Raw genomic sequence first — 26,353 nt, 5'->3', positions numbered from 1 at the left:
TTAGTACTATGTATAGACCCACTGCCTAATGAAGATAGGAATGTGTCTTACATCCAACATGAGTTATGATTGGAGTATGGACGGCTTAGAGTGATTTTTTTTCTCACTTATCTTATGCCAACACCAGCGTGAGGGGGGTCTTGGAAGGTATGTAGGATTGCCATTTTATACGAAAATATCCTATACACCATTTACAACAAATTGGGAGTTTATGAAGAAAAATCTTATTACTACATCTATGTTATTTGGTTCAAACTGGGATCAATGAGATTACCTCCCAGCTTGAGGAGGGAATGTTAATGTGTAAAAGAGTTGTAAACAAGGAATAGCTGTAAATGTCATGTATAAATTTAGGTGCTTTGAATAAACTGATAAAGGATTCCAAAAATACCTCTTTCCTGTTTTTAACAAACATACTTCTCTCTGTTCTCTTTTATCTCGAAACTTTTCCATTGCAGCAAAGGAAACACCCAGTACAATCGGAAGTGTTTATTTTATTTTGCAGCTTCTGAGAAAGACAAATTTTTTTTACCTGATCCACCATTTATCACGGTCAGTGGAGGTTAACTGAGACGAATATTTGAAAATTATGACTTCCTGCATCTCGTCTGCTCTCACTTCCATGGAGCGGCGTTCTTCCTCCGCTATGGCTGATTCCTCACCCGACCATATCAGCTCTTTCAGCCTGCTGGCAGAACCGAAGAGGGAGAGTGACAGCAGGGGTTCTGAGAGAAGAACCAATGTGACAACAAGAAGAAAGCACAGGGATAGAAAATATGAGAACCCTGAAACCCACTCCATCATAAGCAGTGGGAAGGAAAAGGTTGGGAGAAAGAAGAAACAACGTCGCTCATTATATAACGAGTTTTTGGTGCAGATAGCTGGTTTTGATGTGCCGGTAGGTCTCTTTTATTTTCCGTGGCGGAGTAAGCTGATCGATCACCAGCAAAAAAACAAGGAAACAGAAGGAGACTGTTACCATCCTTGCATTTAAAATGAATACCGGCTTTGAACGAAAATAATGTAATCTATCACATAATATTTACTCAATCAAACAAAATACCTTTCAAGCCGATGGTGGAACATATCTATTTTTGTTTTATAAAAAAATAAAAAATTCCCGTAAATATGTGTAATATTATTTTTATAATTTAATATTCAAAAGTGTAATAATTTAAAGAATTAAACATGCTCTTTTATATATTAGATATTTTAAAATAAATTATCTATTTTATACATAGAAAAGAAATGTGCGATATGTATCTGAATCTCCTCATGGATACTGTCCCCCCGGATATCCATGTTAAGTCTTCTCGAACCGAGCCGGTTCGCGAGTAGCTCGGTGTCAGCACGGTTCAATTCATTATTTCTCGAGCTTGAGCTCCGAAATCGGCTTGTTTAAATTAACGAGCAGAGCTCAAGCGAAGCCAGGTTCGGTTCGTTGGCTCGCGAGGCGACTTGAAGTGAGTCAGGATTGGGATTGGGAGCAGGAGCAAGAGCGTGAGCGAGAGTGAGGGGGGGAGAAATTTTCCTCCCCTCGTTAACGTTGAGCCCCTCCCGTTGGCTGTTGTCACCGCCTCTATTACTGTTGATTGCTGCTCGTCGACCGCCTCTGTGGCCGTCCATTCGATTTCTTCCTCTCCTTGTCGTTGCCTCTGTTTTCATCGCCGCTGCTTCCGTCACTGTCACCGCCGTCATCCCCAACGACAGGTCCTCCCCGGCGTCGTAACCCCTTCCCTCCGCATCGTCTTGGCGGAAAACCATAGCCAATAAGTTTAGAGGAGAAATAATCTCCCCCCTCCCCCGCGTGAAAATGATTTCGCATGTGCGAGATCATAAAGTAAAAATAAAAAATAAATTTTTTTCTTAAACTCTCCTTCCTCGTAGCTCTTGAACAAATTAAAAATATATTTTATAGAAATAAGCTTAGATGAACTATTAATATCTCATGTTTTTTGTAAACATTTTTCTAATTAAAAATTCTTATTAAAAAATCATATAATTTCTAAGTAAAATTTTTCTGCCAAGATGGGGTAGAAAACTGTATAAAAAATTTTTAAATAAGTATTTAACAGTTGATGTTATAATACTTTTAGCATGAAGCAATTTTCATTGTAATTTTATGTTTAACATTTTATTTGATTAAAAATGTATCGATAATTATAATAATATATTAGATTGATTATTAATTTATATTTTTTCCCTAAAAGAGGCAATAAGAGGTCCGTTTAACTTTCCTAAGAAAAATTTAAAATATTTCTTGTAATTTTCTAATAAGTCACTAATAGTAATATGATTTAATTTAAATTATTTATAGTTTTTACTTGGGTGATTGTAAATTGATATTGATATTGCATTTAATTTTGTTGTGTTTGATTATTGTATGAAGTTTATTCATAATGTTATGCAGTGTATCGAGTGTTTAGACTATATTATGTACTATATTATGTAGTGTATGGAGTGTATAAACAATTTCACGGAGTGTTTATGGAATATATAGACAATTTTATAGAGTGTTTATACAAGTATTATGTATATAAATTATGCCCAATTTTAAATAGAGGTCATACCGAATTTTATATAGGTATTATATACATAGATTATACTTAATTTTAAGTAAAGGTCATTCCCAATCTTATACATATTGGTTTATGACCAATTTTATGTAAAATTTATATATAATTTTATATATATTTTTAAAAATATTTTAAATGTACACTAATGCTTAAACTCGGTTAAAATTTTTGGGCTGGAACTCAAGATGAGGTTGCTCGGCTTATAATGTGGGCCCGACAGGAACACTACGATGTCTTGGGCTTAGGGGTTGCCGGCTTGTACTCTTTTGACAAAAGGTCATGAATCGAGGGATTGATAAAAGGCTCAAGATTTTAAGCTCTCACATTGCTGCCATGGCTTCTGAGAAGGAAGCTGCACTTGCGGCTGTTTCTAGTGCTGATGGTCCAACCATGTAAGCCGTTGATTTTTTTTTCTTTGTGGGCGTTTTTTATGAGACACTCTTCATCGACTTCTTTGATTTTTTTTCCGTCTTCTAGTTAGGAATTCTATGACTTGGGGTTCAGTTTGAATGGAGGAAGTAGATGCTCTTTTGTTTCTTGGTTTTTAAGTGGAAAAAAAATATGCTTTTGTTTCTTGGTTTTTAAGTGGAAAAAAAAAATATGCTTTTGTTTCTTGCTTTTCGATGTTCAATTTTTGGATATGAGTTGATGTTTTGTGGGTGTCTGTCTTGTTGGTGAGTTGGAGGGAAGGAAGGTGTAATTTTGTTGCTTTCCGGAGCTTGCAAATGCATTACGTAAGTTATAAACTTTCGGGAGGTGGAGTAATGACTCTACCCGATTGGTGCACAGCCACCATCATCATCAGAGCTGTTACCCGCTATGGTGGTATCAGCGGCTTGAATCTTGTACCATTTGTTCTATCGATCATGTGTTGTCTCCGTGTTGGATCTTTCTAAACCTATTTTTTCTGTCTCTATCAATGCCATTCTTGACCGACCTTCATTTCTTGTTAGGCATCCTTACCTAACTGTATTTTCCTTTGTTTTGTAAATGGAAAAGTCTTCTGGGTTGAGGTTTCATTGTTTCTGTCGTTTCTCTTGACTATTATCATCTACAAGCTCCAGTCCTGTAATCAGCTAAAGACCAACCCAACCATGTGGGCCATCTATTGGTATCCATTTCATTACTGATCTTAGATCTCATTTAATTGACTGTTGAATTCTAATTTGGAAAAACAGATGCTTTGAGCTCCGCTCTTTTTTTGGTCTGAAGCTAGGTGTAATGTCAAGCTTTATAAGTATATGACTGTTTATGGCAATAGTGCTCTGCACTTGTTGTTAAACTAAGAAATTACCAAAATTCAGCATTTAAGTTTGTGAAATGCTTATGTACTTCTCTGATTCTAGTTCCGAGAGGCGTTTTAAACATGGCCATTTCTTTCGGTTCTTTACTGGTACAGGGGTTGCATGGATAACTTTGATATCTGTTGCCAAAATGTGAGCACTTTAAGCTCAATTTTCCTGTTAAACTTAAAGACTGACCTAAGTTCTCTTAAACATCCTAACAATTGATTGAGATTTTAGTTTCTTGATTTTTCAGCTGGCTTCTTTGTGTCTCCTATAAACCTAATAATTTAGAAGAGGGCAGCTCTAGAATTTGATGTTTTTGTTCTTACTACTGAACTGGAAGTATGTTTTTCACATGGTGCTCTTGGACTAACGACTGCTATGTGAAAATTTTGAACGACATTTTATATGCAGATTTGATAAAATCATAAGGAAGGAAATTCCTGCTAATGTTGTTTACGAAGATGACAAGGTAGCATTCTTCTTACTTGAGATGCTTTCTTCATTTCTTTGATCATCTATTTTGGGTTGGGGCAGAATCATAATGGTACTAGATGGGATTTTGTAACTCATGAGCATGTTCCCTAAATTAATTACATTCTTCTGTTTCTGAGGAGGAGAGGCATCAATACAGTTTGCATATCTCCTCACAAAATAAAGCAAGTAATAATTAAGGAAATCTAAGAGCTCAAGAATGATGCATATATACTCTAGGTGGTGACCAGTTGTTATCTTTCTTTCTTTTTTATAATTTAAATTTAGCAATGTAAAATATTAGCATTGTTGACTGGTGAAGTATTGGTAGAACTTTGGTATTTTATCTGCTTGTGAACTTGCTTATAAGCTGTCCTTGTTAGGAATCTATACCTGCTGATTACACTTGCCACATTAACATTAAAGAAAATTTGCCTCTTCTGAGGCACAGAGTGGATGCACTGGTTGCATTTGAGTTCTTGAAGGCCACAGAGGCATCACCAACCTAATATGGTTGTGGGGTTGCTTCTTCTCCCAGTTTCGTCAATCTGTGGTTTCATTCAAAAAGCTACTTGTTTTCTTATCCAGGAATCTATGGACTTCTGACATTATCTTTTTTTTTTTTTAAATTATTTCTTTTAGGCACTTGCATTCAGGGACTTAAGTCCTCAAGCTCCTACACATATTTTGATCATCCCCAAAATTAAGGATGGTTTGAGTGGGCTGTCCAAGGTAGGCCCCGATACTTATGAAATTTTAATGGCTCTAGACTGTACCTTCTCTTTACTTATTTTATGATTATGATGTTTTGGTTGGTAAAGAGGCTTGGCTCATAAATAGAAAATTGACAAAGAAACGATTGTGGAATTAGTGTCCATTTTTAGGAAGCTTACTTGTTCTTTCTGAAGTTACCTACTTACTCCCAAGGCTTGGACATTGTCTAGATACCCTGAAGAAGGTTCCTTTTAGGTGAAGATCTCCTAATGTATATGATGGGTGAACTTCTAGTTGTTTAGTCTTCATAAGATAAGTTTTTTTTAAGGAGAATCTTGTAATTCTTGCATTTAGAAAAGAAAAAAAAATTGCATGCATGCTAGATAAATCATAGATGGCTCATTTGATGTTTTTATGCATTCCTTGTTCATTAGCTACTGTAATTTTACAGTGAGGGTTTCTTTCAAAAAAAAATTTACAGTGAGAGTCTAAAGGAACCTTTTCCCTAACTCTCGCTGAATTCCATTGCTCTTCCTCTCTTCTCCCATCATTTCTTTATCTTCTTTCCTTTGCTCTGCTCCTCTCTCAATTATGAATAGTAATTCCAGTAACATAGCAAATCTGTGATTTTACAATAAATATCCTAGAAGGCTAGAAATCTGTTTTACTAATTGGTATCTATAATAATAGCTTAGTAATTCAATTTGAAATTTTCTAATCCCTCTAGATTATTTTTAAACAAAACTTGCAATTACGGAAGATGTAAAGAGAACATCCCTTGAGCTCTTCCTATATCATGAGTTCAGTACAAAAAGGAAGAGCAGACGGGAAGAAAAGGAAATTCTTAGGAGAGGTTAATATTTAGACACAAGTTAAAATAAAGGCTTATATCACTTCTATTGGTTGGTGAAGGCACATGATGTAAAAACTAAATAACCTGGTAAGCAAGACAATATCTGTTGTGTTAATGGGAAGAATTGGCTCTTTGGTCAATTGGCTTATGTGGTCATGGCAACTTCCTAAAGCTCCTGAATCTCTGATAGTCATTTTTGAGTTCTAGTCAGTAGGAGCTGTCAACTAAGTCATGGGTCTTCGTAGACTTGTCTGGGCAGTACCCTGTTTAATTGGTGTTTACCCCTGATTGCTGTTGCTCGTTACTGGTTAACTCTCTAAAACTACAATAAACTGTGTTGAGTTGTTATAAACTTATTGTGAGGTTGGTTTTAGCTCAATCATTTGTTTTCTCTAGGTTTGAATTTTTAGGAGAGTTTTTTAATTAATGTTGTGTTAAGGTTTCTTGGCATCTATTTCGTTTGCTTTTTTGCAGGCAGAGGAAAGGCATTGCGAAATCCTTGGCTACCTTCTGTACATTGCCAAAGTTGTTGCTAAACAGGAAGGACTTGATAAGGGCTTCAGAATTGTCATTAATGATGGACCTGATGGATGTATGTACCCTTCCATGTTTCGTTTCTAATCGAAGGTTTTTTGGGGTTTCACTGCTCACTCAACCTTTGGATTTTTTTTTTTTTCTTTTTTCTTCTTCTTCTTTTTATTTTTTATTCTTGCATTTCACAGGTCAATCCGTATATCATCTTCACATTCACCTAATTGGGGGACGTCAAATGAACTGGCCCCCTGGCTAGGAAGGTCTCAAGAGTCTGTGTAAGTGGTAGATGGATCAATGAAAGATCGTTTGCCTTCAAATGGTGATGCCTATATAGGACTCCATCGACTGCAATACCATTCAGCAATGAATAAAATAAAAATCTTTTTCTGCCTGTGTTCGAAGTGTGATGAGATATGAGAGATGTTTCATATGACTACAGACCCGTTTACTTATATTGTTTCTGCTGGATTGTTATTATCGAAGATCAACGTTTCAAACTCCAAAATCCAGACTCACAATTAAAATTTTATATGTTTGCTCCTAGAGTGACAGGGATACATGTGATACTCGCTTCTCTTCTCTCCCTTTGTGGTTTTTTAACTTTTCACTCTCATATGTTTTCATCTCCTTTCTCTTCTCTAGTCTCCTCTGCTGACATGATCTGCATGAGCGAAACAGTGTTACCCGCATGGCCGATACAGGCGTCAAAGAAAATAAGAACTCTCAAAGAAGTCTTTGAATAGGCAGGCATCTCATAATGTTTCATTAAATGCACTAGTCAATCAGGTACCAAAACTTTTAGTCCGATAGAGAGAGTCAAACCAGGACTCAAGGTAAGGATTAGATTCGGTGTGAGTAGAAGGTGAGTCACCACTTGTAAAAGGGTCGAGCCTCATCCGTAGAACCCAACCCACCCAACCCACCCAACCCACCCAATTTTAAATATGTCGGACCCGATCGAGTTGTACGTCTAACTCAGGAAGTGGCAAAAACATGTCATCCAGGATCCACCCACCACAGGCTTCGAGTTGGCTGGAGTTTCTCAAGCCCACACTTGACATTACAAATGACTAAACAAAACACACTAGGCCCATAGATTTTTTTCTATGGACCCTCGTATCAAAGGGCTGGCCCGACCTAGATGACGTCGTTACGAGGGTAGTTTCGTAGTTTATTCCAAGTGGCGTCCCTTTCTTGAAGTAACAAGTTAACAACACGGAAAGATGAAGCGTTGTATTTAGGGTTTTGCACATTTGCAGACTAATACGGTGGCTGGAAGCGAAGAGCGGCAGGCTGAGAAGAAGGTTCAACTGTCATGGTTCTCAAGTACGATCTCTTCTTTCCTTCTGACTTTTGTTACTGGGTTCTATTTCCCTCTAATTTACTCCCACAAAACTCAAATCCTGATGCTTTTTTCCCCTAATGTTTACTTTCTTTATATTTTAGATCTATGTTTTTGGGGTCTGGTTTTGATATCCGCTCAGTTAGATATGTAGTTTTTCGTAAGGTGGTCGTATTCGTACTAGTAAATAGAAAGATGAACTCGTTTCTTGGGCTAGAGACCGGATTTGTTCCGATAAAACGTTTTTTGCTCAGCCAGGTCGAAGCTCTTCCTCTGGTGAAGCGTTACTAGAATCTTTATTTCATTTTTATCTGCAGTGACTTAATTTTAAAGAATCTATTAACTTTTTTATTCTTTGTTTTCGTGAACTTCTTCTTCTGAGTTTATCCACTAAGAAACGGAGAAAATGACTGAAGCAGAAGTCTTAAGTTTTGAGGTTTGTTTGTGAGCAGCCGATTTAGTCTGTATTTGACAGCAAACTGAAAATGGAGATGAAAATGTTGTATTGTGAATTATTTTTCCGTTTTAATCATGAACAGTTTTTATCTGATGCTGAAAACAGATTATCTTTCTAATCAAGATAGAAATTATAGATTACAATTTCCAGAGCGTGTACTGATTTGGAAGCCTTTTTTTTTTTTTTTCTTTTTTCCCGAAAGACTTTTCTTAATTCAGAACTTCAATAGGCATTTATCACAGAGTTAGATAGTGATTGATGAGTGGAATTGCATAGCAATTTGATCGGTATGATATGCTGGCATTGTATGTAATATGTGCGTTTTGATTGACGCATTCGATGTGTATCTTCTGTAATTATGTAACATTCTATACTACTGTATCGAATGATTTGTTTAATTGTCCTTCTATTAAAAGAGTTGTATTTCATTAAAGAAAATGAAATAGCCTATTGGTTTCACATTGTTTGATATACTAGTGTTTTAGCTTTATTGAACCACTTGATTTCTTTCCAGAACTGAACTTTGCCGCTTCAGCGGTGCCAAGATATACCCTGGAAAGGGAATCAGATTTGTACGAGCTGATTCTCAGGTAAAAATTTTAAAACTCTCTGCTCTTGAGTTGGATGTCTGTGTGCATATATAAGATTATACTTTTAGTTTTTCTTTGCTTTCTTCTTTAGTTCACTACTTGCGTTCTCAAACTTGTCTGTTTTCATATTAGGTCTTTCTATTTGCGAATTCAAAATGTAAGAGGTACTTCCATAACCGTCTGAAGCCATCAAAGCTTACCTGGACTGCCATGTACAGGAAGCAGCATAAGAAGGTAAATTGTCTTTCTTTTCAAAGCATAAGAAGAATCATTTTAGTTTGCACAGACTGTTTTCAAATGTAATGTGTTTGGTGTTATAAGAACGTAGGGATGGAGTCTCGATCTGATGTTATGTCAGATGTTTAGATGCTCTGTTTCTCTTGTGAGATGTCACTTAGATGGGCATTAGTGAAGCTTTATATTGTATGTATGGCTTAACTATATTTTCTTTAAATGATCTGTCTTGCAGGATATTCACGCTGAAACTGTAAGGAAGAGGAGGCGTGCAACAAAGAAACCTTACTCCAGGTCGATTGTTGGGGCGACTTTGGAGGTGATCCAGAAGAGAAGAACTGAGAAGGCTGAAGTCAGAGATGCTGCTCGTGAAGCAGCCCTGCGGTGCGACTCTACCAAGAATTTTTCATGATCTTTTATCCCTTTTTAGCTTTTCTTAGGAAAGATTTCAGTGATTTCGCTACTAATATGTCACCATATTTCTTGCAGTGAAATTAAAGAGAGGATAAAAAAAACCAAGGATGAAAAGAAGGCCAAGAAAGCAGAGGTGATGGCCAAAGTGCAAAAAAGTCAGGCCAAGGGTAACGCACCTAAAGGAGGAGCTGCCCCAAAAGGCCCCAAGCTTGGTGGTGGCGGTGGAAAGCGCTGAGGGCTAGTGACATGAGAATATTGTTACTAGTGCATATTTCTGAAAGTTTTTGTAGGATTATCCTCGGTAGGCAAGCTGTTTTTTTGACTGACTTATTCAAATCCTTTACGGGGTGGCGTATTATTTTCGTTTCATATAGGACACGGAGTTGTCATTGCACATTTAATTTCAAGTATTCAGTGGACTAAGAGCTTGTTATTCCAGCTTCCATTTTGGTTGTCAATCTTAACCGGGCCCTTGAGGAGGCAGGTTCGCGGCCTGCGTTGCCTTGTTTTCGGAAAGGGATCACAACTGGGCCTCGTATACTTCGTTGATGTTGTGAGCTCAAAATGCGAAAAAATGACATTCTGGTGTTACTTCTGCGCCTTGAGAGGCACCAGCAGAGCAAGTGTGCGGTATGTAGTAAATGGGGACCGATAGTCGGCAAATAACTGAGAAATCGACATCACAGCATATTATCATTCTGACGATGCTCGTTACTCGATATTTGTGCCCCTAATTGGCAAATAATAATATTTCAGGACTCTACTTCAGCAAGATATGTGCCAAAAATCGATCTTGGGCTCGAGTGTTCTATCAGGGTCGCTATTAAGTATGGAAGGGCACCTGTTGACAAGTTTTGCCACAAGATCTTTACGAAAACCATGCTTTAAAAAAAGGGGAGAAGACTGCATCAGGTCTATCGGAGGTCTGTAACTAGACTTTTTTAGAAGCTAAAACTGCTGATTCCAATGATAACCCACATGAATTTACGGGGTACGAAGCTGTAAAAGAGGGTAAAGATGGTTGCGATGAGTCTGAGAAGTGGGAGACTAGCCTAACATGAGGGGTTCTAATACTAGAAACACGAGACGTTGTCTGTGCGGAACTGTTATGAATTAGTTTTGGTACAAGATGACGAACCATCTGCTCTGAACCGAATATGAGAAAAGGACCGGTGTTAACGAGCTACACTTCACAACATTCGTTATCCCATATGAAATAAATCATAGATAATCAAAACAGATAAAAAATTCACCCCTTATCTGTTCTGTACCCATTGCCATCCCTCGCTTTCACTCAGCTGCTTGATAAATATCCTACACCGAAACAACCTAGATATTTAATAAAGTTCAAGGGATCCAAATTAAGACAGATTACAGATGCAAAAGCAGCAGCCAAAACAAACTACCAACATTCTCGAGTCCACAAAAAATGGCAGCTTCAGTCTTTTCATCCACGCCCTCTGCCTCTGCCTCTACCTCTACCTCTACTTCTACCTCTACCTCTTCCAAGGCCACCACCTCTTGATCTTCCTGGGAAACCGTTCCTAACCGAAGGAAGGCCCAAAGGTTTGATTCCCCTTCTATTTCCTTCCCGTGGGTCCCCGTCCCCTGTTTTTTTGGCTGAACTTTTGGAAAAGAAGGATATTTCTCGGGAACCACCCACCCCCATCTTCACATTGCCTGGGGTATCTTCGTGTTGCTGCTTTTCAAGTGCAGCCACACGCTCCCCTAAGGGAAGAGCATCCTCCTCAGAAAGAGACGCTTTATTCCAAAATGCAGCGGCGTGACGCTCATCCTTTACTTCATACAACCTGCATGTAACAGACAATTTACACATTTAGCCTGCTTTAGTGTTCATAAAATTGAGTATCTTCTTCGATTGCATGAATATACAGCATCCACAAGATCTCCAATACTAATTAGATCTCTAGTTTAAAAAAAATTAAGAACAGTTTCAGCCACTAACAAGTGAGGTTGCTTGCCCGACTCAAACCAGACTAACCCATAGAACCCTTAAAACGTAGATATCATCAAACGTCCAGCAAAGGGAGCTGACTATATGAAATACACTCAGCAATAATAAGAGAGAAAGAAATGTTGACAAGACTTTGGACAACACCTTCTATGACAAAAACCAAAGAAATGACCAGGAAATCTGGGGATGGAATTAGAACAGAGGAGAAAATATGAAGAGATATGCAGAATGAAACAATAGATAGCCACATATATCTGCTTTCGATAGAAGAGCAGCAAAGAGAAATAGAACTGGAAAAAAAGCAAGAGAAGCTTTCCTGAGACCAAAGCCTGTTAACAGTGTCACGCTGATCAACCTATCATCAAATCATACAAGCCAGTACTCACATAAACTTCCATTTCTTTAGTCCTAGATGAGAACAGCTATTACAAGAAATGGTGCCAATAACAGGTCAACAAATGAAATATTTAAGGATACCTAAACATGTTGACTATCTAGTCCAGAAACATTACTTTTTTCCATTAGAAAAGAAAACATAAACAAAAGATTCAAAGTTACATCTTCAGGCAAATTGGTCTCCAACAAAGTAGAAAAGCTCCAAGCTAAATCAGTAGGCAAACAAAGCAAAACGAAGGTCCAAAACTATGCAAAATTTTCATGATATGGTTAGAAACAACCGACCTTGGAACTCTAGAAATCTTCTGGTTCTTCGTTTTCTTCTGACCAGCTTCACCATCCAAGGATGAGGGTGCATCTGAGATGTCTGAATCACTAACACCAGCTTCTTCTTCATCCTGCAGAACTTGCTCAAAGTGCTCCTCAATTAGTGATGGCTGCTTCTTACCAGCTTGAAGATGCAGAGCCTGATATTCTTGCGAGTATTCATCCACTTCAAAGTTCTGCCAATAAAAAAAGCTTAATAATTATAAACAAGAAAACCAAACCTGGTCCCTAAGGACTCTGCTTACTAAAATTCTCCTCCTGTCACTAGTCACTAGCAGTTCTCGACACTGCTGAGGATTAACACTCACCTTGTTTTCAAACAATACTGTAAATCGCTCATCTTTGAGCAACTCATTGCCAACTCCCTTCTTCTTCTTGGATGACTTCTTCTTTGTGATGGTATCTTCATTGGTTTCCTCTCCAACTTCATTTTCTTCATTTTCAAGGAGACGAGCAGCAAGACCTCTATTTATTTTGGGCAGTTTCCTTTTTATCTGAAAAAAAAATAGTCAATCCAAAAATGCAGCTGCATAATAATTTCACATTTAAGTTAAAGACAACTACAAAATAACATACAAGCATACATAGGTACATACTGATCATAAAGGAGAGCATGTACACTTTTCTTGTTTACAATAGTTGATAACGTATTTAAGTTAAAGACAACTACAAAATAACATACAAGCATACATAGGTACATACTGATCATAAAGGAGAGCATGTACACTTTTCTTGTTTACAATAGTTGATAACGTACAATGTATGAACTTTTCCTGGCAAACAATAAAGAAAACAGAAGCTCAATATAGAAGAAAAGGACAGACCGTAATGCGAGAAGCACGCTCAGCCTCTATCTTCTCTTGTTTTCGCTTCTCTATATATGCTTCATACGCAAAAGGATTTGCCAAAGCTTTTGCCTATTTGTGTATCAAGAAATACCCTTTTAGATTGTATAAAATTTTGTAACTGAAAATATAAATAATGAAGATGTAAGTTAGCAAGACCTTTTGATATAACCTATAATCAATAAAGAAACCATGCATATAAGCTCTTAAGAGGTTGGTGCCAATTAGGTTTGTTAAATTTAGTTGCTCCAGATCTTCCTTTGTCAAAAATTTGAAATTATCATAGATGGACGTTTGCTGTGCATCCTCTTCCATCTCTTCCTGTAAAATAGATGAGCCACCAACCATTGATATATCAACATAGATACATCTTTCCAGAAAAGAAAAAGAAAATGTGGAGGCAATTTCAAAAGAGGGAAGGCTTTTTCTTAAGCGCAGTCAATAATTACAGAAACACCAACATACCGTTAATGCATCCAACATGGAGCACCACTTTGGGACTGGGCCAAGAGCAGGTAAGAAGTAGGATGGTATCTGGCTGCAATCTAGAGCCAACATAATCAGTCCACTCTCTGGGACAACACATACATCATTAATACCTCCATCAGATGGCTCAATGCTGGTCATAGCCTCTCCCTAGAAGCAGAGTAAAATAGTCATGTGAGAGGTGAGTCCACTTAAATATGCAAAAGGATTATCTTGCTCGCCCATCGAAGTTCCTTACCGTCTCAGGGTCCCAGACCTTTACAGTATGCTTATCTGTAGATATAAGTTTGGGTTTAGCAGTATTCAGGGTTTGATGCCACTTAATGTCCAATATTGCACTCCCATACCTAAATAAGCGAATTATTGCAGGATGTTGTAGGTAAAAAAGTAAAACAAGTAAAACAGATGGAAGAAGTCAAATAAGTAAAACTGATGAATTAAAAATTGCATTTAAAAAACACCCACTCATGATCTTTAACTCGAATGGGATGTGAAGAACGCAAATCATAAAGCAAGACCTGCAGAATTAATAAGAGGTATGAGTCTGATACTTTAGTAAACACAATCAAAACATTATAACATTTCATAGTAACAACAGATGCATTTCTTTTTCTAAAGGAGTCTGGATACTTCTAGAAAATAAAACCAACACATTATAAGATTTCATAGTAACAACATATACATTTCTTTTTCTATAGAATGACAGATGCTTCCACATGAAAGTCTGATAAAGGACTCTGCCTGTTAGAGGAAATAATGCTCTACAATGAAAGAATAAAAATAGAGAAAATAATATGTTAAAAAACAAATACTTCTAAGCCATAGGTGTTCATGATGAATATACATATGTATGCATGTTTAATTCATGTGTCTGTACATGTGCATATATATTTTCTGTAGATGATTAACATAGTGAAAAGTTAAGTTAAAGAGATTTTCTACATACCGAGAAAATTTTGAAATTGAGGATCAATGGGCTCAGGGCAGTAGGATCAATTGAATTCTCATCACTTTATCTAGTCCAACAAATACCCACTAATACATTTCCTAGAAGGCATAGTGCAAATAAAACACCTAAAAATATTTTACCATCATGTTCAAAAAAGTGTTCAGGAGATTTTTTTCACACTATTGAAATTATATCTGCTTTTGCAATGATGTGATTCTGTCATACCTCAGCACAAAATCACAAATAAAAATATTATTACAGATTGAAAACTGCAGTAAGAGAATTTATGTTCGCCTTGCCTTTCCAGTACTACTTCCAACAGCCATTAGGTAGCCTCCAACATCATCAAATTGTAGAGCAGTAACCTCCTGCATAATTACTGAAGTATTAGTTTACAAGAACAAAGCCTGCCGAACTCCATAATAAACAAAAAATAAAGGACAGGAATCAATAAAAAAACAAGCAGCTTTACCGAATCAACATCACCACCATGTACAACTGCATTAATCCTGCCAACAGATGATTTCACTCTCATATCAAAGCATTCTAGTGCCCCATCTTCACCACCACAAGCAACTAGCCCATGAAGTTTGCTGAAGTTGATTTCGAAAACAAAAGCAAGCATCGTCAGCTTAAAAAAATAAATAAACAAAAAAATGCAAGCATCAGCTTAAAAAAATTGTATAGAATACTTGTGTAAAGCAGAATCTCAATATACAATCAAGATATACAAAAAAAATCCATCATGCTCTCCTACTACCTTCGTGTCACTACATTAATTGCTGGAGATTGAGATGTGAGTGACGTAAGGAAACGCCCCTGAGAATTGGTGAAGAAGATATTAATATCTGAATTGACTAATGTTAAATCAAAATCCTTCATTTCTTGAAATATTCTTCCTTTTCACTTAACAATGCAAATATGAGGTGGTCACAATGGGAGTTCAGAAGTGAAATCTCAAGAACTTTCATCAGGGAAATCAAGCATTCTGTCAACCTCTGTCTCAAACTTCCAACTTTGATTGAAACAGAATCTTCACTATTTCTAGTGTTGGAAGTCTGAAACTCGAAGCTGAAAGTCACAAAAAAGCGGGCAAAAAACGAGAATTTAGATTATTTCTCATCTTAAGCTCATCTTTTTTTTTCTAAAACATTGAGGAAGAGAATTCTTTAGAGAGTTCAAATAAGAACATGATGTACATGAGTAAAAAAATCTTTAGAGAGTTCAAATAAGAGCATGATGTACATAAGCACAAACAGAGAGAGGTATAGATCATAAAAATGCAATATAATATCAACATGAAGTGAAGATATTATCCAATCATAAAGGTAGTGAGCTGCTGATAGCAAGATGCTAGAGAGAAGCTCCTGCCCGTGCAAGTAAATTCACGTCGCTGCACATCCAGATATGTGCTGCCATGTGAGAGTCAAAGGTCTGCAGATGTCTCCTCAATCTCATCTAAATATACCTAAGTTCACTTCATCCACACTATCCATAAGGCATAACATTTTTAAACCCACCCATTTCTACATTTTTAAAGCACCAATAGCTATGATTAACACTAAAAAATTGAGCTTTCTGGAGGTGGACAGAAGTGATTGCTCAGTCAGAAAAAGATTAGTCTGGCAGAGAAGTTGAGAGAAAAAAATTAAAGAAAACCTGTTCCAAATTAATCCTGTAGAGATCTGGAGAAGAGGCAGCACAAAGCAAGTCACATGAACAACAATCATATGCAAAGTCCCTTCCCATCCTGTTAAAGAATCATTAAGAAAAAAATAAGAGAACATCAAAAGCTTCAAAAGCAAATAACACCAACCTCCACCCTAAGGAAAAAAACAAACAGAGGTAAATAAAATATAAAAGAAATTAATGGAGAAACAAACTACAAGGTAAATGGTAGAGGAGCTACAAGTTCAGAAGTGCTCATCAAAATCATTCCTTGAAGAAAGTTATCCATTAAACGCATTAGTTTCCACACTGTAGAGATGACCAATGACAATGTAGTCACAGATAATCAATCAGAGAACAGTCTGGGCATGAAACAGGTTCAGAGTTGATTTTTTCAGAACCTTCAGAAGGATTCTTGGACTGACAAGAAGCACAGACTTCTGTGTACTTCATGGGGTGCTTCCATGTTAATGATAACCAATACAGTTCCTAGTTTAAATCCTTTAAATTCAAACTTCTGTGCAGAAACCAATACCTCTTAACCTGAAGACATGGTAATATCTATCATTGAGAAACCTAGAGCCCTACTCTCTGAAGCAATCTTTCTTCTTTTCTTTTTTTCTAGTTTTTGAAATTATGTTTTTTTTCTGAGTGACTATTCTAAAGAATGTAATAATTTTGCCATGGTCAAAGGAATTAGATCCAGAACTCCTGATACATCAATCCTTTCACAAAACACCAGGTTATCTGTACTGAACTTCGCAGTAGCATAAGAAAAACAATCAATTCAATTGGTCAGACATGCCAAGAACAGTTAGGCAGCAGTTGCTCTAAATCTCCTTCCAGGATCCCCTCAATCTGCATAGCTCATAACATTTCCAACTACAGAAGCACTAAACGAGAAACAACAATTCAAATGAAAATGACATGGAACTTTAGATAAAACACAGAACACTCTGCCAAAACAGGTAAGCAGCAATGGAAATACATCATAGATACTGCAAACATGTTCATTCTTTTAAAGGACAAGGGACAAGGTATAATCTTTAAAGCACAGAAATAACCTCGGAATCCTCAAACTGTAGTGACTACCAAATTTTGTATGTAGACGAACAGATCGATCAGCACAGAGAAATGCAATTTTAGAATAATCACCACACAGCACCTAGTCAATTAACAACCATGATCAGTTATCAAAAACAAAAACATCATCCTGTCAGATTTTGCAACAAATAAACGTGGAACCTTTTTCTTTGTTCATCAAGTGAAATCTTCAATTTATTTAAAAGAAAAGAAGGACAATCACAGCAGTGCCTTAACCACAGGCTATAAGGGATGGACAGGGAACGTAACGGTACCTGAAAATTTAGTATCTCAGAATCCAGATGCCGTTCAAATTTCATTGAGAGTTGACTATAGTCATATACTTTAACCTGTGGAGGGTAAATACCTGCATTCCAAAGATCAAGCGACATGACAGACTTGGAGTGAACTTCAAAAACCAACAGAAGAGAATCTAGCAGAACACAAACTCTCAGGAAAAAAAAGTCAAAAGTAAGACCCACAGCATCGCAGCAAAAAATGTGAGACTAAGAAAGGATCTCTAAATTATGTTTTACTAGAAAAGGATTTTGTATTTTGACAAACTGTACAATTCAGTGAATTAAATTATTGTGTGTGAATTACAAACATAAACACACTGACATAATGTCCCAAGCAACCTTGTTACAATAGCAGCCATCTGAAAGACTACAAGAGACAAACAAAAAACAAATCTGCTTGGAAAAGAAACAGGCTCTCTTAAGAAAAAGATTTACCCTTTCTTTGGTCACTGTCACAATAAACTTAAAAAATAATCTGCTTAATTCACCTTTTCACTTAAAAATAAAGGTGTAACTGTCCTAACACAAGTCTATGGAAAGACTTCCCACAGGATTTTCTAAGAGAAAACCTTCTCTCAAAGAATTGCAGTCTTTTTTTCTTTCGTTATCAATGCAAAGATTTACCCTTTCTTTGGTCACTGTCACAATAAACTTAAAAAATAATCTGCTTAATTCACCTTTTCACTTAAAAATAAAGGTGTAACTGTCCTGACACAAGTCTATGGAAAGATTTCCCACAGGATTTTCTAAGAGAACCTTCTCTCAAAGAATTGCAGTCTTTTTTTCTTTCGTTCTCAATGCAAAGATTTACCCTTTCTTTGGTCACTGTCACAATAAACTTAAAAAATAATCTGCTTAATTCACCTTTTCACTTAAAAGTAAAGTTGTAACTGTTCTGACACAAGTCTATGGAAATATTTCCCACAGGATTTTCTAAGAGAAAACCTTCTCTCAAAGAATTGCAGTCGTTTTTTCTTTCATTCTCAATGCAAAGATTTACCCTTGCTTTGGTCACTGTCACGATAAACTTAAAAAAATAATCTGCTTAATTCACCTATTCACTTAAAAATAAAGGTGTAACTGTCCTGACACAAGTCTATGGAAAGATTTTATAAGAGAACCTTCTATCAAAGAATTGCAGTTTTTTTTTTTTTTCATTCTCAATGCAGAATCACTTCCGACTCAAACGAAATAAAAAATGACAATTAAAAAATAAGCATCTATACTATGCTATCTTAGATTATTTCAAACACAAAAGCAATGAAATATCACTAAATATAAGAACCTGAAGCAATCAGGAATTGCCCATCAGGAGTAGGTTTAATTTTGGTAGTGGCAGTCTCGAACCACAAATCCTGCAGCACATCAACTCTTTGCTGGTAGCCTGATTATATAAGAAAACCAATAGTGCATAACAATAATTAAATATTTTATCCCGGACGTAATAAAATTTAAAGCTTCAAGATAATTCCAGAAAATGGTACAGGAATAAATTAAAAAGTAAAACATTATGCATAATAAGGGCAATAAAAGGGAAAAGACATTACAATAATCACATAAACATCATGTCTATTTGCAAAGAGCCTAAACCAAACAGTAGAAAGAATTCAGAATCTTTTATGATCATCTTTCTACTTTGCACATTCTAACTATCAGAACAAATATTTTGATTTTTTTTTTTGCCCCATACTCTTTGTTAATAGTCATAGAAAAGTAAATATATTTCTTTTGCTCTCAGAAATAGATACTGAATTTCATTGAAAAAAAGGTAGAAAGTAACCATAGAAGGTACAAAAGTAGCTTATAAGTCAATCCAAATGTGAATGCCCAAGACAAATACAGGCACCTCATGGAAGCACTTTCATAGGTAGGCCAACTCAAAGGAGACGCTAGGCTTGAACAGTTGCCTAATGTAGTACAGGTGAATCATGTAATGTTCTTTGTGTGCAGTCTTTCTTCAGATCTAAATGTAATAAGCTTATAATTGATACATTGTTACACATGCCTAGTAACGTTCTTAAAGATGACAAATGCATTTGAACTAAGACGCTCTGGTTAGGTTATTGACTCAGTTGGAAAGCAATATCTTAAGTCAAATAATTGCAACCGACAAGCTTTTTCCAATTTCCAGATAGGCATTGTCCATTGCCACAATCAAGTCCTACTTACCTGCCCCTCAAACAGGAATCACCCATGCTACTACAGAACAGCACTTTCAGAAGGAAAGGAAGAATTTTGTTTTTCCTACTTAAATGACATTCTGAGGCATCACTAACATTCTCTAAGTTAATCAAGGTAACATACTGAAGTTTTGATTTAACAAAGAAAAGTAACCAACAGTAGCAGATGACTAGTACACACAAGGCTATAGGCTTTTAGATACAAGCATTGATCACGACTTCACTAATCTCCGTTTAAACGATTCAATAGTTTCACAATTCACACGGAATTAGAGAAAGTCAAACAACAAAGAGAGAAGAAAAATATCAAAAGTTCACCTTTGTTATTTCTAAGTGCTTTCAACTTTTTGGGAGGAAGCCACGTCGCCAAGGACCGCTGCCCTGAAACCCAATACATCTGGACGCCATTTACAGCAGTGGATTTAAGTGAGTTACCGGGAGCCGCTTTGGCGCTACTTCCCAAATTACTCATGTTTGGCAATCCCTACAGAAACAAATACACACAATTAAATATGGAAACACGGTGACTACTTCGGGGGGAACATAGAGTTTGCCGGGGTAGAACAAGAAAGGGAAGAAATAAGGTAATGAACTGCAACTCAATACCAATGATACATGTGAGGAGAAACGTCAAACTAGTCAACAGTTGAAGAAAAAAAAAAAAAACAACCAAAATCAGACGCCGCACCTGGTTGTAGCTGTTGTTCTGTTCAGTTCTCCAGAAGAATAGATACTTCTCCTCTGGTCTCTTAAGCCCCGGTAACGTTCTCAGAGTTCTCGTTAAGCAGGTTCGCCGCTGCGGCGCTGCTCTAATGCTGGCTCTTTGGTAAACCCTGTGCCGGGAAAGAAAATAAACAACAAACTGAGTCGATAGATGTTTGAGGCCCAAGGGAATACGAAACAAGAGGAATAAAGATCCGGAAAGACACGTGAATCCGCTCACGGCCACTGATCAAAATCAGTCCACCCATTAAAGCCCAACCCAGATGGGCTTTTGGGTCGGGCTGTTGGACCTTAGTGAATTAAACTACGTATAAACACACAAATACACAGATGTACATACATACAGTCATACATACGTATAGATTATACACAGAGACGAATGATTTTCAACAATCATTCCCAACCGACCAAATAATGCGTGATTCCAAGTCAGATGTCGCAATTATTTGTTAAGCATTCAATCTCTTCTTTTAGACGTGTTCACAAGTCTTTTCAGAAAAGTAATCCTATGCTTGGCTTGATTGATGCCTTGGCGTAAGAAAAATCAAACCTTCCATCTAGAAATTCATAACAAAATCAGAGTCCGTACCCTCGTATCATCTTCTTCGATCGTCGTTTTCCAACTTTTCTGTAGGAAAAATTCCTCCCAGGGCAGTTAGGTCCTTATGAGAAGCATGCGTGTTTCTGGAAAGTCCTGCACGTTCTTGATTGATTTCCACCATTAGACCTTGACCTCACTGGCATTAATCCATTTAATAAAAGAAGAGAAAAAACAGAATTCTTGACATCCTTAATGAGGTTCGAGACTTCAGCAGTTGGTAGGCGTTGAATAGATCCTTAATGGCAAAGTTTGCTTCTTCTTCGTCTAATTTAAACACTGGCCTTCAGACCGCTTGCTTTGAGTTCCTGACATCCGGTGTCCGAGACTGAGAAGCCTTTCGCGCTTTGGAGAGAATATTACTGTATCTTCTATCCTTGAACTTTCTATTCACGGGTAAATAATTACGTTACGTATTGCTGAATCGATTTTCAAAATTTCCTGTTTTTTCATCTAATCAACAGTTGTTCTCTTAGTTTCATTTTCTTTTATGCGAGTGATAGCTTCAACGCATCATGGAATAAACCCATTTTTCATTCATCTATCACCGGTGCCATTTCTGAAAACTTCCTTACTCTTCTTCTTCTCCGTCAATGGTCACGGCCTTGTCTCTCAGTTTTATGATGTTTGATGCTACTTTTAACTGTTTTTTTTTTCCGTTCAAAATGACCAGACTATCGACGAGATGAATTCTGCAAATAACACTGTTCAGGAGCCGAGTCCCCCATTGCAGACGAACACGATGAAGAAATCCTGGTCAACCGATTCGCTGTCGAGCCAAGCCGGTACCAAATCTTGTGTTTGTTCTCCCACAAAACACGCGGGCTCGTTTCGGTGCAGGCTTCACCGCCACTCCAACCACAACATCTCTTCCACCCTATTCGCAGATCACCACAAACCTTCGGCCACATCAGAACAGTCGGAAGATAGTTGATTCAATTGTTGAAGAGTTTTTATTTTTACTTTTTATTTTTTCGGAAATTCAGGATGATAACTCAGTGTTTTTTTATCCATGGTTTTCATGTCGATGAACAAATGCTTTTTGATTTCTAATTAATTCTTCACATATAGATAGAAGCTTCAAACAGACTGGCGAAGACATTTGATTCTGATTGCACTGATATGAATTCAACTGGTCCAAGTTAATGGCACATTAAAAATCTGAAAAAATAAATAAATTACATAACACAGAGATCATGTCGCTAACATACCACCCCTGGTTGAGCAAAATGTACAAGTGCCTCTCTGAGCGCACACCACCTCGAATGAAAAATAACCTTCGTCAAAACCATCGAACCAGGTGTCAGAGGAACGTGGTTTCTCAGACGAAGCGGACAGAAAATGTCTGTAATGGCTACTCTGACCACAACTTCAGAAACCGAAAACCAGCTCCACGGAAACAACAGAATCAGTTGGCGTGGGCGCTGCAATCTCCCTCATAGTCTCCCCTTCTTACATGCCCACTTTGACGATATACTCTAATTTACAGAACAGTATAAAAAAGACGACCCTAATTTGAGAAAATACATCATGATGAGGTAAATAAGAGTAATTATTAACCAACTAAAAAAGAATTGACAAGTAATTAAAATAAAGGATATTTTTATAATAAAATTTATGCTAACTAGGCTCACCGGTTAACGAGCCAAACTTGTAAAATATCAGGTTTAACTTATTATGCTTTACTTAACTAGCCTTAATTTATGTTTGAACTCCGGAGTGGATTTTAATGGTGCCAGCCACTTACTTCGGGAAAACCGTTGATTCTTCACGGTTTACACAATCGATGAGCAGCAGGCAAACGACATTAAAACTTGAAAAAGCTGAAGCCAGAAAAGACACATGAAAGAAAGACTTTGTCGAGGCAAAAGATTGAAATGGAGGTAGGTGATTGTTGGCCTACATTGTTCTGGTTACGGGCTTTTCAATATTATCTTCTTCCCTTTTTCAATGGTTTAAAGTGCAACCTGTCAAAATTGTTTCGCCTCGAAGCTCGAAGAAGTAACTCAATTCCTCAAACTGCTTCCCTAGGACCCACTGTATTTTGCAAACCGAAAGCTCAAAAACCACCAAAGCTTTCGTCGGATTACAAGATCCCATGGACTTTCTCCTCTCCTGCATATATAATCCTCTCCCGATTCTCTTCTTCCCATACCCAACTCAGTTTCCAAGGTAAAAGATAACAACAGATCGATTACTTCTCGTTCGATGGCTTCTCTAGTTCTTCTTCTATCTGAGGTTCTTCGACCTGAGGACGCAAATTTGGTCGTCGGGTGGTCATCTCCAGCCTCACCTTTTCCCTCTGCTACTGGGTCCAGTCAGGGGAACAGGGTCGACAAGAAAACGATGCAAAGCTCCTCCGGGAGCCGCGACAGTCGGGTACAAATCGTTGAAGATTTGTCTGAGATGAAGTTCTCTGTGGAATCGATTTGGCCTTGAAGAGAAGAAACAGATTGTCTTGATAATTGTCAATTCCGTTTATAGATTGTAATTTGTGAATTAGGTGGTAAGTTTTGAGAGAGCTTCACTCGTTCTTTCTTCTTCTTCTTTTTTATCTTTCTCAATCTCACTTCACTCCATTTTTTCTAGGCCTCTCTTCGAATTTCACTTACTAATGGGAAATCCCTGCAGTAAAACATGAATTTCGCAAGAGACTCAAAAGGAAGTCTTGTATTTAACAAAAAAAGCATGTCGACTGCTTTATATAGATCAAAAACAAAATTCATTTGATTTAATAAGACCCAAAACAGGACACCACTGATGACCTCTTTTCTCGAGAGGGCAGAGCATATAAGTTCTAACAGAAGAACATGGAATTCTTCATGCTGTTCTTAAGATCGAACACCTTTGGCTCACAAGAGGAGCTCTCTGTAAGCTTCATGAATTTCAACAAGATCGGTGCAACTGTCCGTAACACAAATTGACCGAGTAATGTTAGTTAAACCAAGGATTTGTCCTTCCAATCTTATTTCGTCCCTCGCGCGTCGCCATTGAAGAAAGCTTGCCGAAAGAAAAGGCCGTTCCTCTTGAATAAAAGGTGAGAATCGACAAACAAATTCGCGGAAGTCATACTAACGTAAAATTTCTCATTATCTGATTCTCTGCGTAGTGTCCTTGTACTACGTCTAAAAATGCATCGGCCGGTAGGAGGAGTGTATCGGCCATATCGGATTTCAGGGTGTCCGATGTGTCCGATAGGCATAAAAAACTGATACGCACCTCTGTAAGCGGATCCATTCGACATGGGCCTAAACTGAATGGGCTCCGTGAAGTCTAACAATGTGAAACTCTAGAGAGAGGAGGAGTCGGTGATTTTGAAAATTGGACGGCTAATGTCAGCTGCTTATGATAATCGACGGATGAGATAAGAGTCCGAAAACGATACGGTCTCTTACGCTGAGAAAACACCTGAAACCCTAGACAGCGGTCGTCTATTTAAATGGAACCTCAGCAGCGTTGTGAACGAAACCCTAGTTAACCTTTCGCTCTCTTTGCTTTGTTTTTCATTGTTTCTTCGTTTGTGTCTGCTCGTTTTTTTCCCTCTTCTGTTTCTCAACTGTGCGGCAAATGAGGAAGCTCAGTTTTATGGGTAATTTGCGTCTGAATATCCCTTGATGCTAACACCTTGGAGATCTGATGCCTAATACATAAAAGAGTCCTTTTTCTCTGTGATTTAGAAGATATCTCAAAAACTTGTTGTTGAATATTTTGCGTCAAGACTCGTTGAAGCAACTGCAGGCATGATTAGGTGCTTTTCTAGTTAACGTTTAGATGCCAGGCTGAAGTTCTTCAGCCATTTCGCAGGTTCTGCAACTCGGAGTGATTTTGAGATTTACTCTCCATGATATTTTTCTTGTTGATTTACTGATTTTTGAACTCGATAATTTTTGTTTAGATTATTCTCATCTGCTAATAGTTTTGTTTGGGAGAGTGAAATGATGATTGATTTATTTCCCTATTGGTTTGATGGCCGGAATGATGGCAATCAAAGTATTAGCTCTAGCTGATCACTCTCTTCTTCAACTGTCGATTCTTTTTGGTGTCTAGGGTTTTAGGGTCCCGTTGAATAGAGAAAGATGGGCCTTTTACCTGTCTCGTTCCACCTGCAATTGGTGTAAAAAATCTTCAATTTTGGTCCTTATAATTTCAAACAAGTAGTGAATGCGGTCTTAATAACTAATAATCAGAGGGTTAAGATAATGGTAAATGCTATTAGATCTAATTTTTTGGAAACTAAAATAATTCATGTGCCAAGGGGAAGTTTAAGAAAATTAATTTTTTATTATCTGAATAAAATCAATTACCTAAAGTGGTTTTTGATAATTTATTTCGACTATTAAGTAAAAAAATTGGGAAAGTTTTAATAAAAAATTATGGCTGCCATTGTTTCTTTTTTGTGCTGTCAAAAGACAAATTTTAAAAATAGGAGTATTATGATAATATTTAAACTTTTTAAATAATAAAGTTACAATTATTAGTTAAAGTATAATTATAAAACTTTTAAAAAATATAATATCGATACGGCGGAATTATGGACCGTGTCATCTACCATGTAGCGGAGGAGAGTATATTTTAGGTTTAATGTGCATGCCATTAAATTAATAATGTATAAACTACCATTTCTTTTTCATTAAATATGTGTCAAAGTTGCTTTTGTTCGAATTGAATGAAGGGTAATTGTCCCTGGAACCATTTAGCCGGTTCAATCAAGTTTGATGATTGTTTACATCAAAATGACATCATTATGATGTCATTTATAAAAGATTAATAAAATAATAATTCTGAGTGGGTAAGAATCTCTTTCCCATCATAAATGACATTTCATAATCTGCAGGTTGAGGCATTTTACTCTCTATTTTTTTTTTTTCGTAGAAAATTCAAATGTGGCGTATCTTATGATGAAAACGGAACACTCCTTTGCCGCCGAAAATCGTAAATAATTCAACTAGAGAGCCCGCTCCCGAAAGGCGATTTAATTTTTCGCAACGGATAGATGGAAACCGCCACCTGTCACTCACATTAATTATACTTTAATTACTTTAATTACCAAAAACTCCTTCCCATCTATCGCGTGCCTACGAAAGAGCTAAGTTAAACAGTGTGTATTGTAGAGAGTCTATGAGAGGTGGGCCCAGTTTTGTTTTTTTTCGCACCTTGAAAATGGATGAGTTTATTTTTCCCTTTTTAAGAAAGTACGCAATCTGCTGCTTCGTTTTACGTTCTTTGGTCATTTTGGTAATGTTACCGGAAGCGCAAGATTATTCCGGTAATAAATTAGCTTCCCAAATTACCCCCAGATTATTCCGGCAAGATTATTTTTCCTTAAACGGCTACAGGAAGATAGCTTCTA

At 37.1% G+C, this 26,353-nt stretch overlaps 3 protein-coding genes and 2 non-coding genes across 5 annotated transcripts; 4 read left to right on the top strand and 1 right to left on the bottom strand.

The window, feature by feature from the left end:
* The first annotated feature begins 2,831 nt into the window (after positions 1–2,831).
* LOC137959967 (14 kDa zinc-binding protein) lies at positions 2,832–6,980 on the top strand. Its single transcript, XM_068807404.1, has 5 exons — positions 2,832–2,968; positions 4,277–4,334; positions 4,979–5,068; positions 6,378–6,495; positions 6,626–6,980. Exons 1-5 carry the CDS (start codon positions 2,856–2,858, stop codon positions 6,691–6,693), a joined length of 447 nt encoding a protein of 148 aa, XP_068663505.1. The 5' UTR covers positions 2,832–2,855; the 3' UTR covers positions 6,694–6,980.
* Positions 6,981–7,672: 692 nt separating this feature from the next.
* LOC137958797 (large ribosomal subunit protein eL24-like) lies at positions 7,673–9,845 on the top strand. Its single transcript, XM_068805930.1, has 5 exons — positions 7,673–7,763; positions 8,751–8,826; positions 8,959–9,060; positions 9,296–9,444; positions 9,550–9,845. Exons 1-5 carry the CDS (start codon positions 7,753–7,755, stop codon positions 9,707–9,709), a joined length of 498 nt encoding a protein of 165 aa, XP_068662031.1. The 5' UTR covers positions 7,673–7,752; the 3' UTR covers positions 9,710–9,845.
* An 832-nt stretch (positions 9,846–10,677) lies between these two features.
* On the bottom strand, positions 10,678–20,537 carry LOC137958930 (uncharacterized). The gene is made up of 17 exons (XM_068806146.1): positions 20,371–20,537; positions 20,001–20,166; positions 18,788–18,886; positions 17,479–17,570; positions 17,185–17,285; positions 16,112–16,202; positions 15,213–15,271; positions 14,925–15,045; positions 14,752–14,820; positions 13,969–14,021; positions 13,742–13,850; positions 13,483–13,653; positions 13,177–13,338; positions 12,997–13,089; positions 12,481–12,666; positions 12,131–12,348; positions 10,678–11,285 (listed from the first exon to the last, which is right to left on the bottom strand). The coding sequence occupies exons 2-17, from the start codon at positions 20,152–20,154 to the stop codon at positions 10,922–10,924; spliced, it is 2,142 nt and encodes a 713-aa protein (XP_068662247.1). The 5' UTR covers positions 20,155–20,166; positions 20,371–20,537; the 3' UTR covers positions 10,678–10,921.
* A 4,024-nt stretch (positions 20,538–24,561) lies between these two features.
* Positions 24,562–24,648, top strand: LOC137960727 (small nucleolar RNA Z101). The gene has a single exon (XR_011114274.1). It is a non-coding gene; the product is annotated as a small nucleolar RNA Z101 (small nucleolar RNA).
* Positions 24,649–24,931: 283 nt separating this feature from the next.
* Positions 24,932–25,016, top strand: LOC137960728 (small nucleolar RNA Z102/R77). The gene has a single exon (XR_011114275.1). It is a non-coding gene; the product is annotated as a small nucleolar RNA Z102/R77 (small nucleolar RNA).
* Positions 25,017–26,353: the final 1,337 nt, after the last annotated feature.

This window comes from Aristolochia californica, unplaced genomic scaffold (assembly GCF_029961685.1).
Source record: "Aristolochia californica isolate CCGP_79_NKW_82.1479 unplaced genomic scaffold, dmAriCali1.0.hap1 SCAF_3, whole genome shotgun sequence".
Lineage (NCBI taxonomy): Eukaryota > Viridiplantae > Streptophyta > Magnoliopsida > Piperales > Aristolochiaceae > Aristolochia > Aristolochia californica.
Note: the sequence above shows the minus strand (reverse complement) of the source record. Positions and strands in the feature narration are given on the sequence as shown.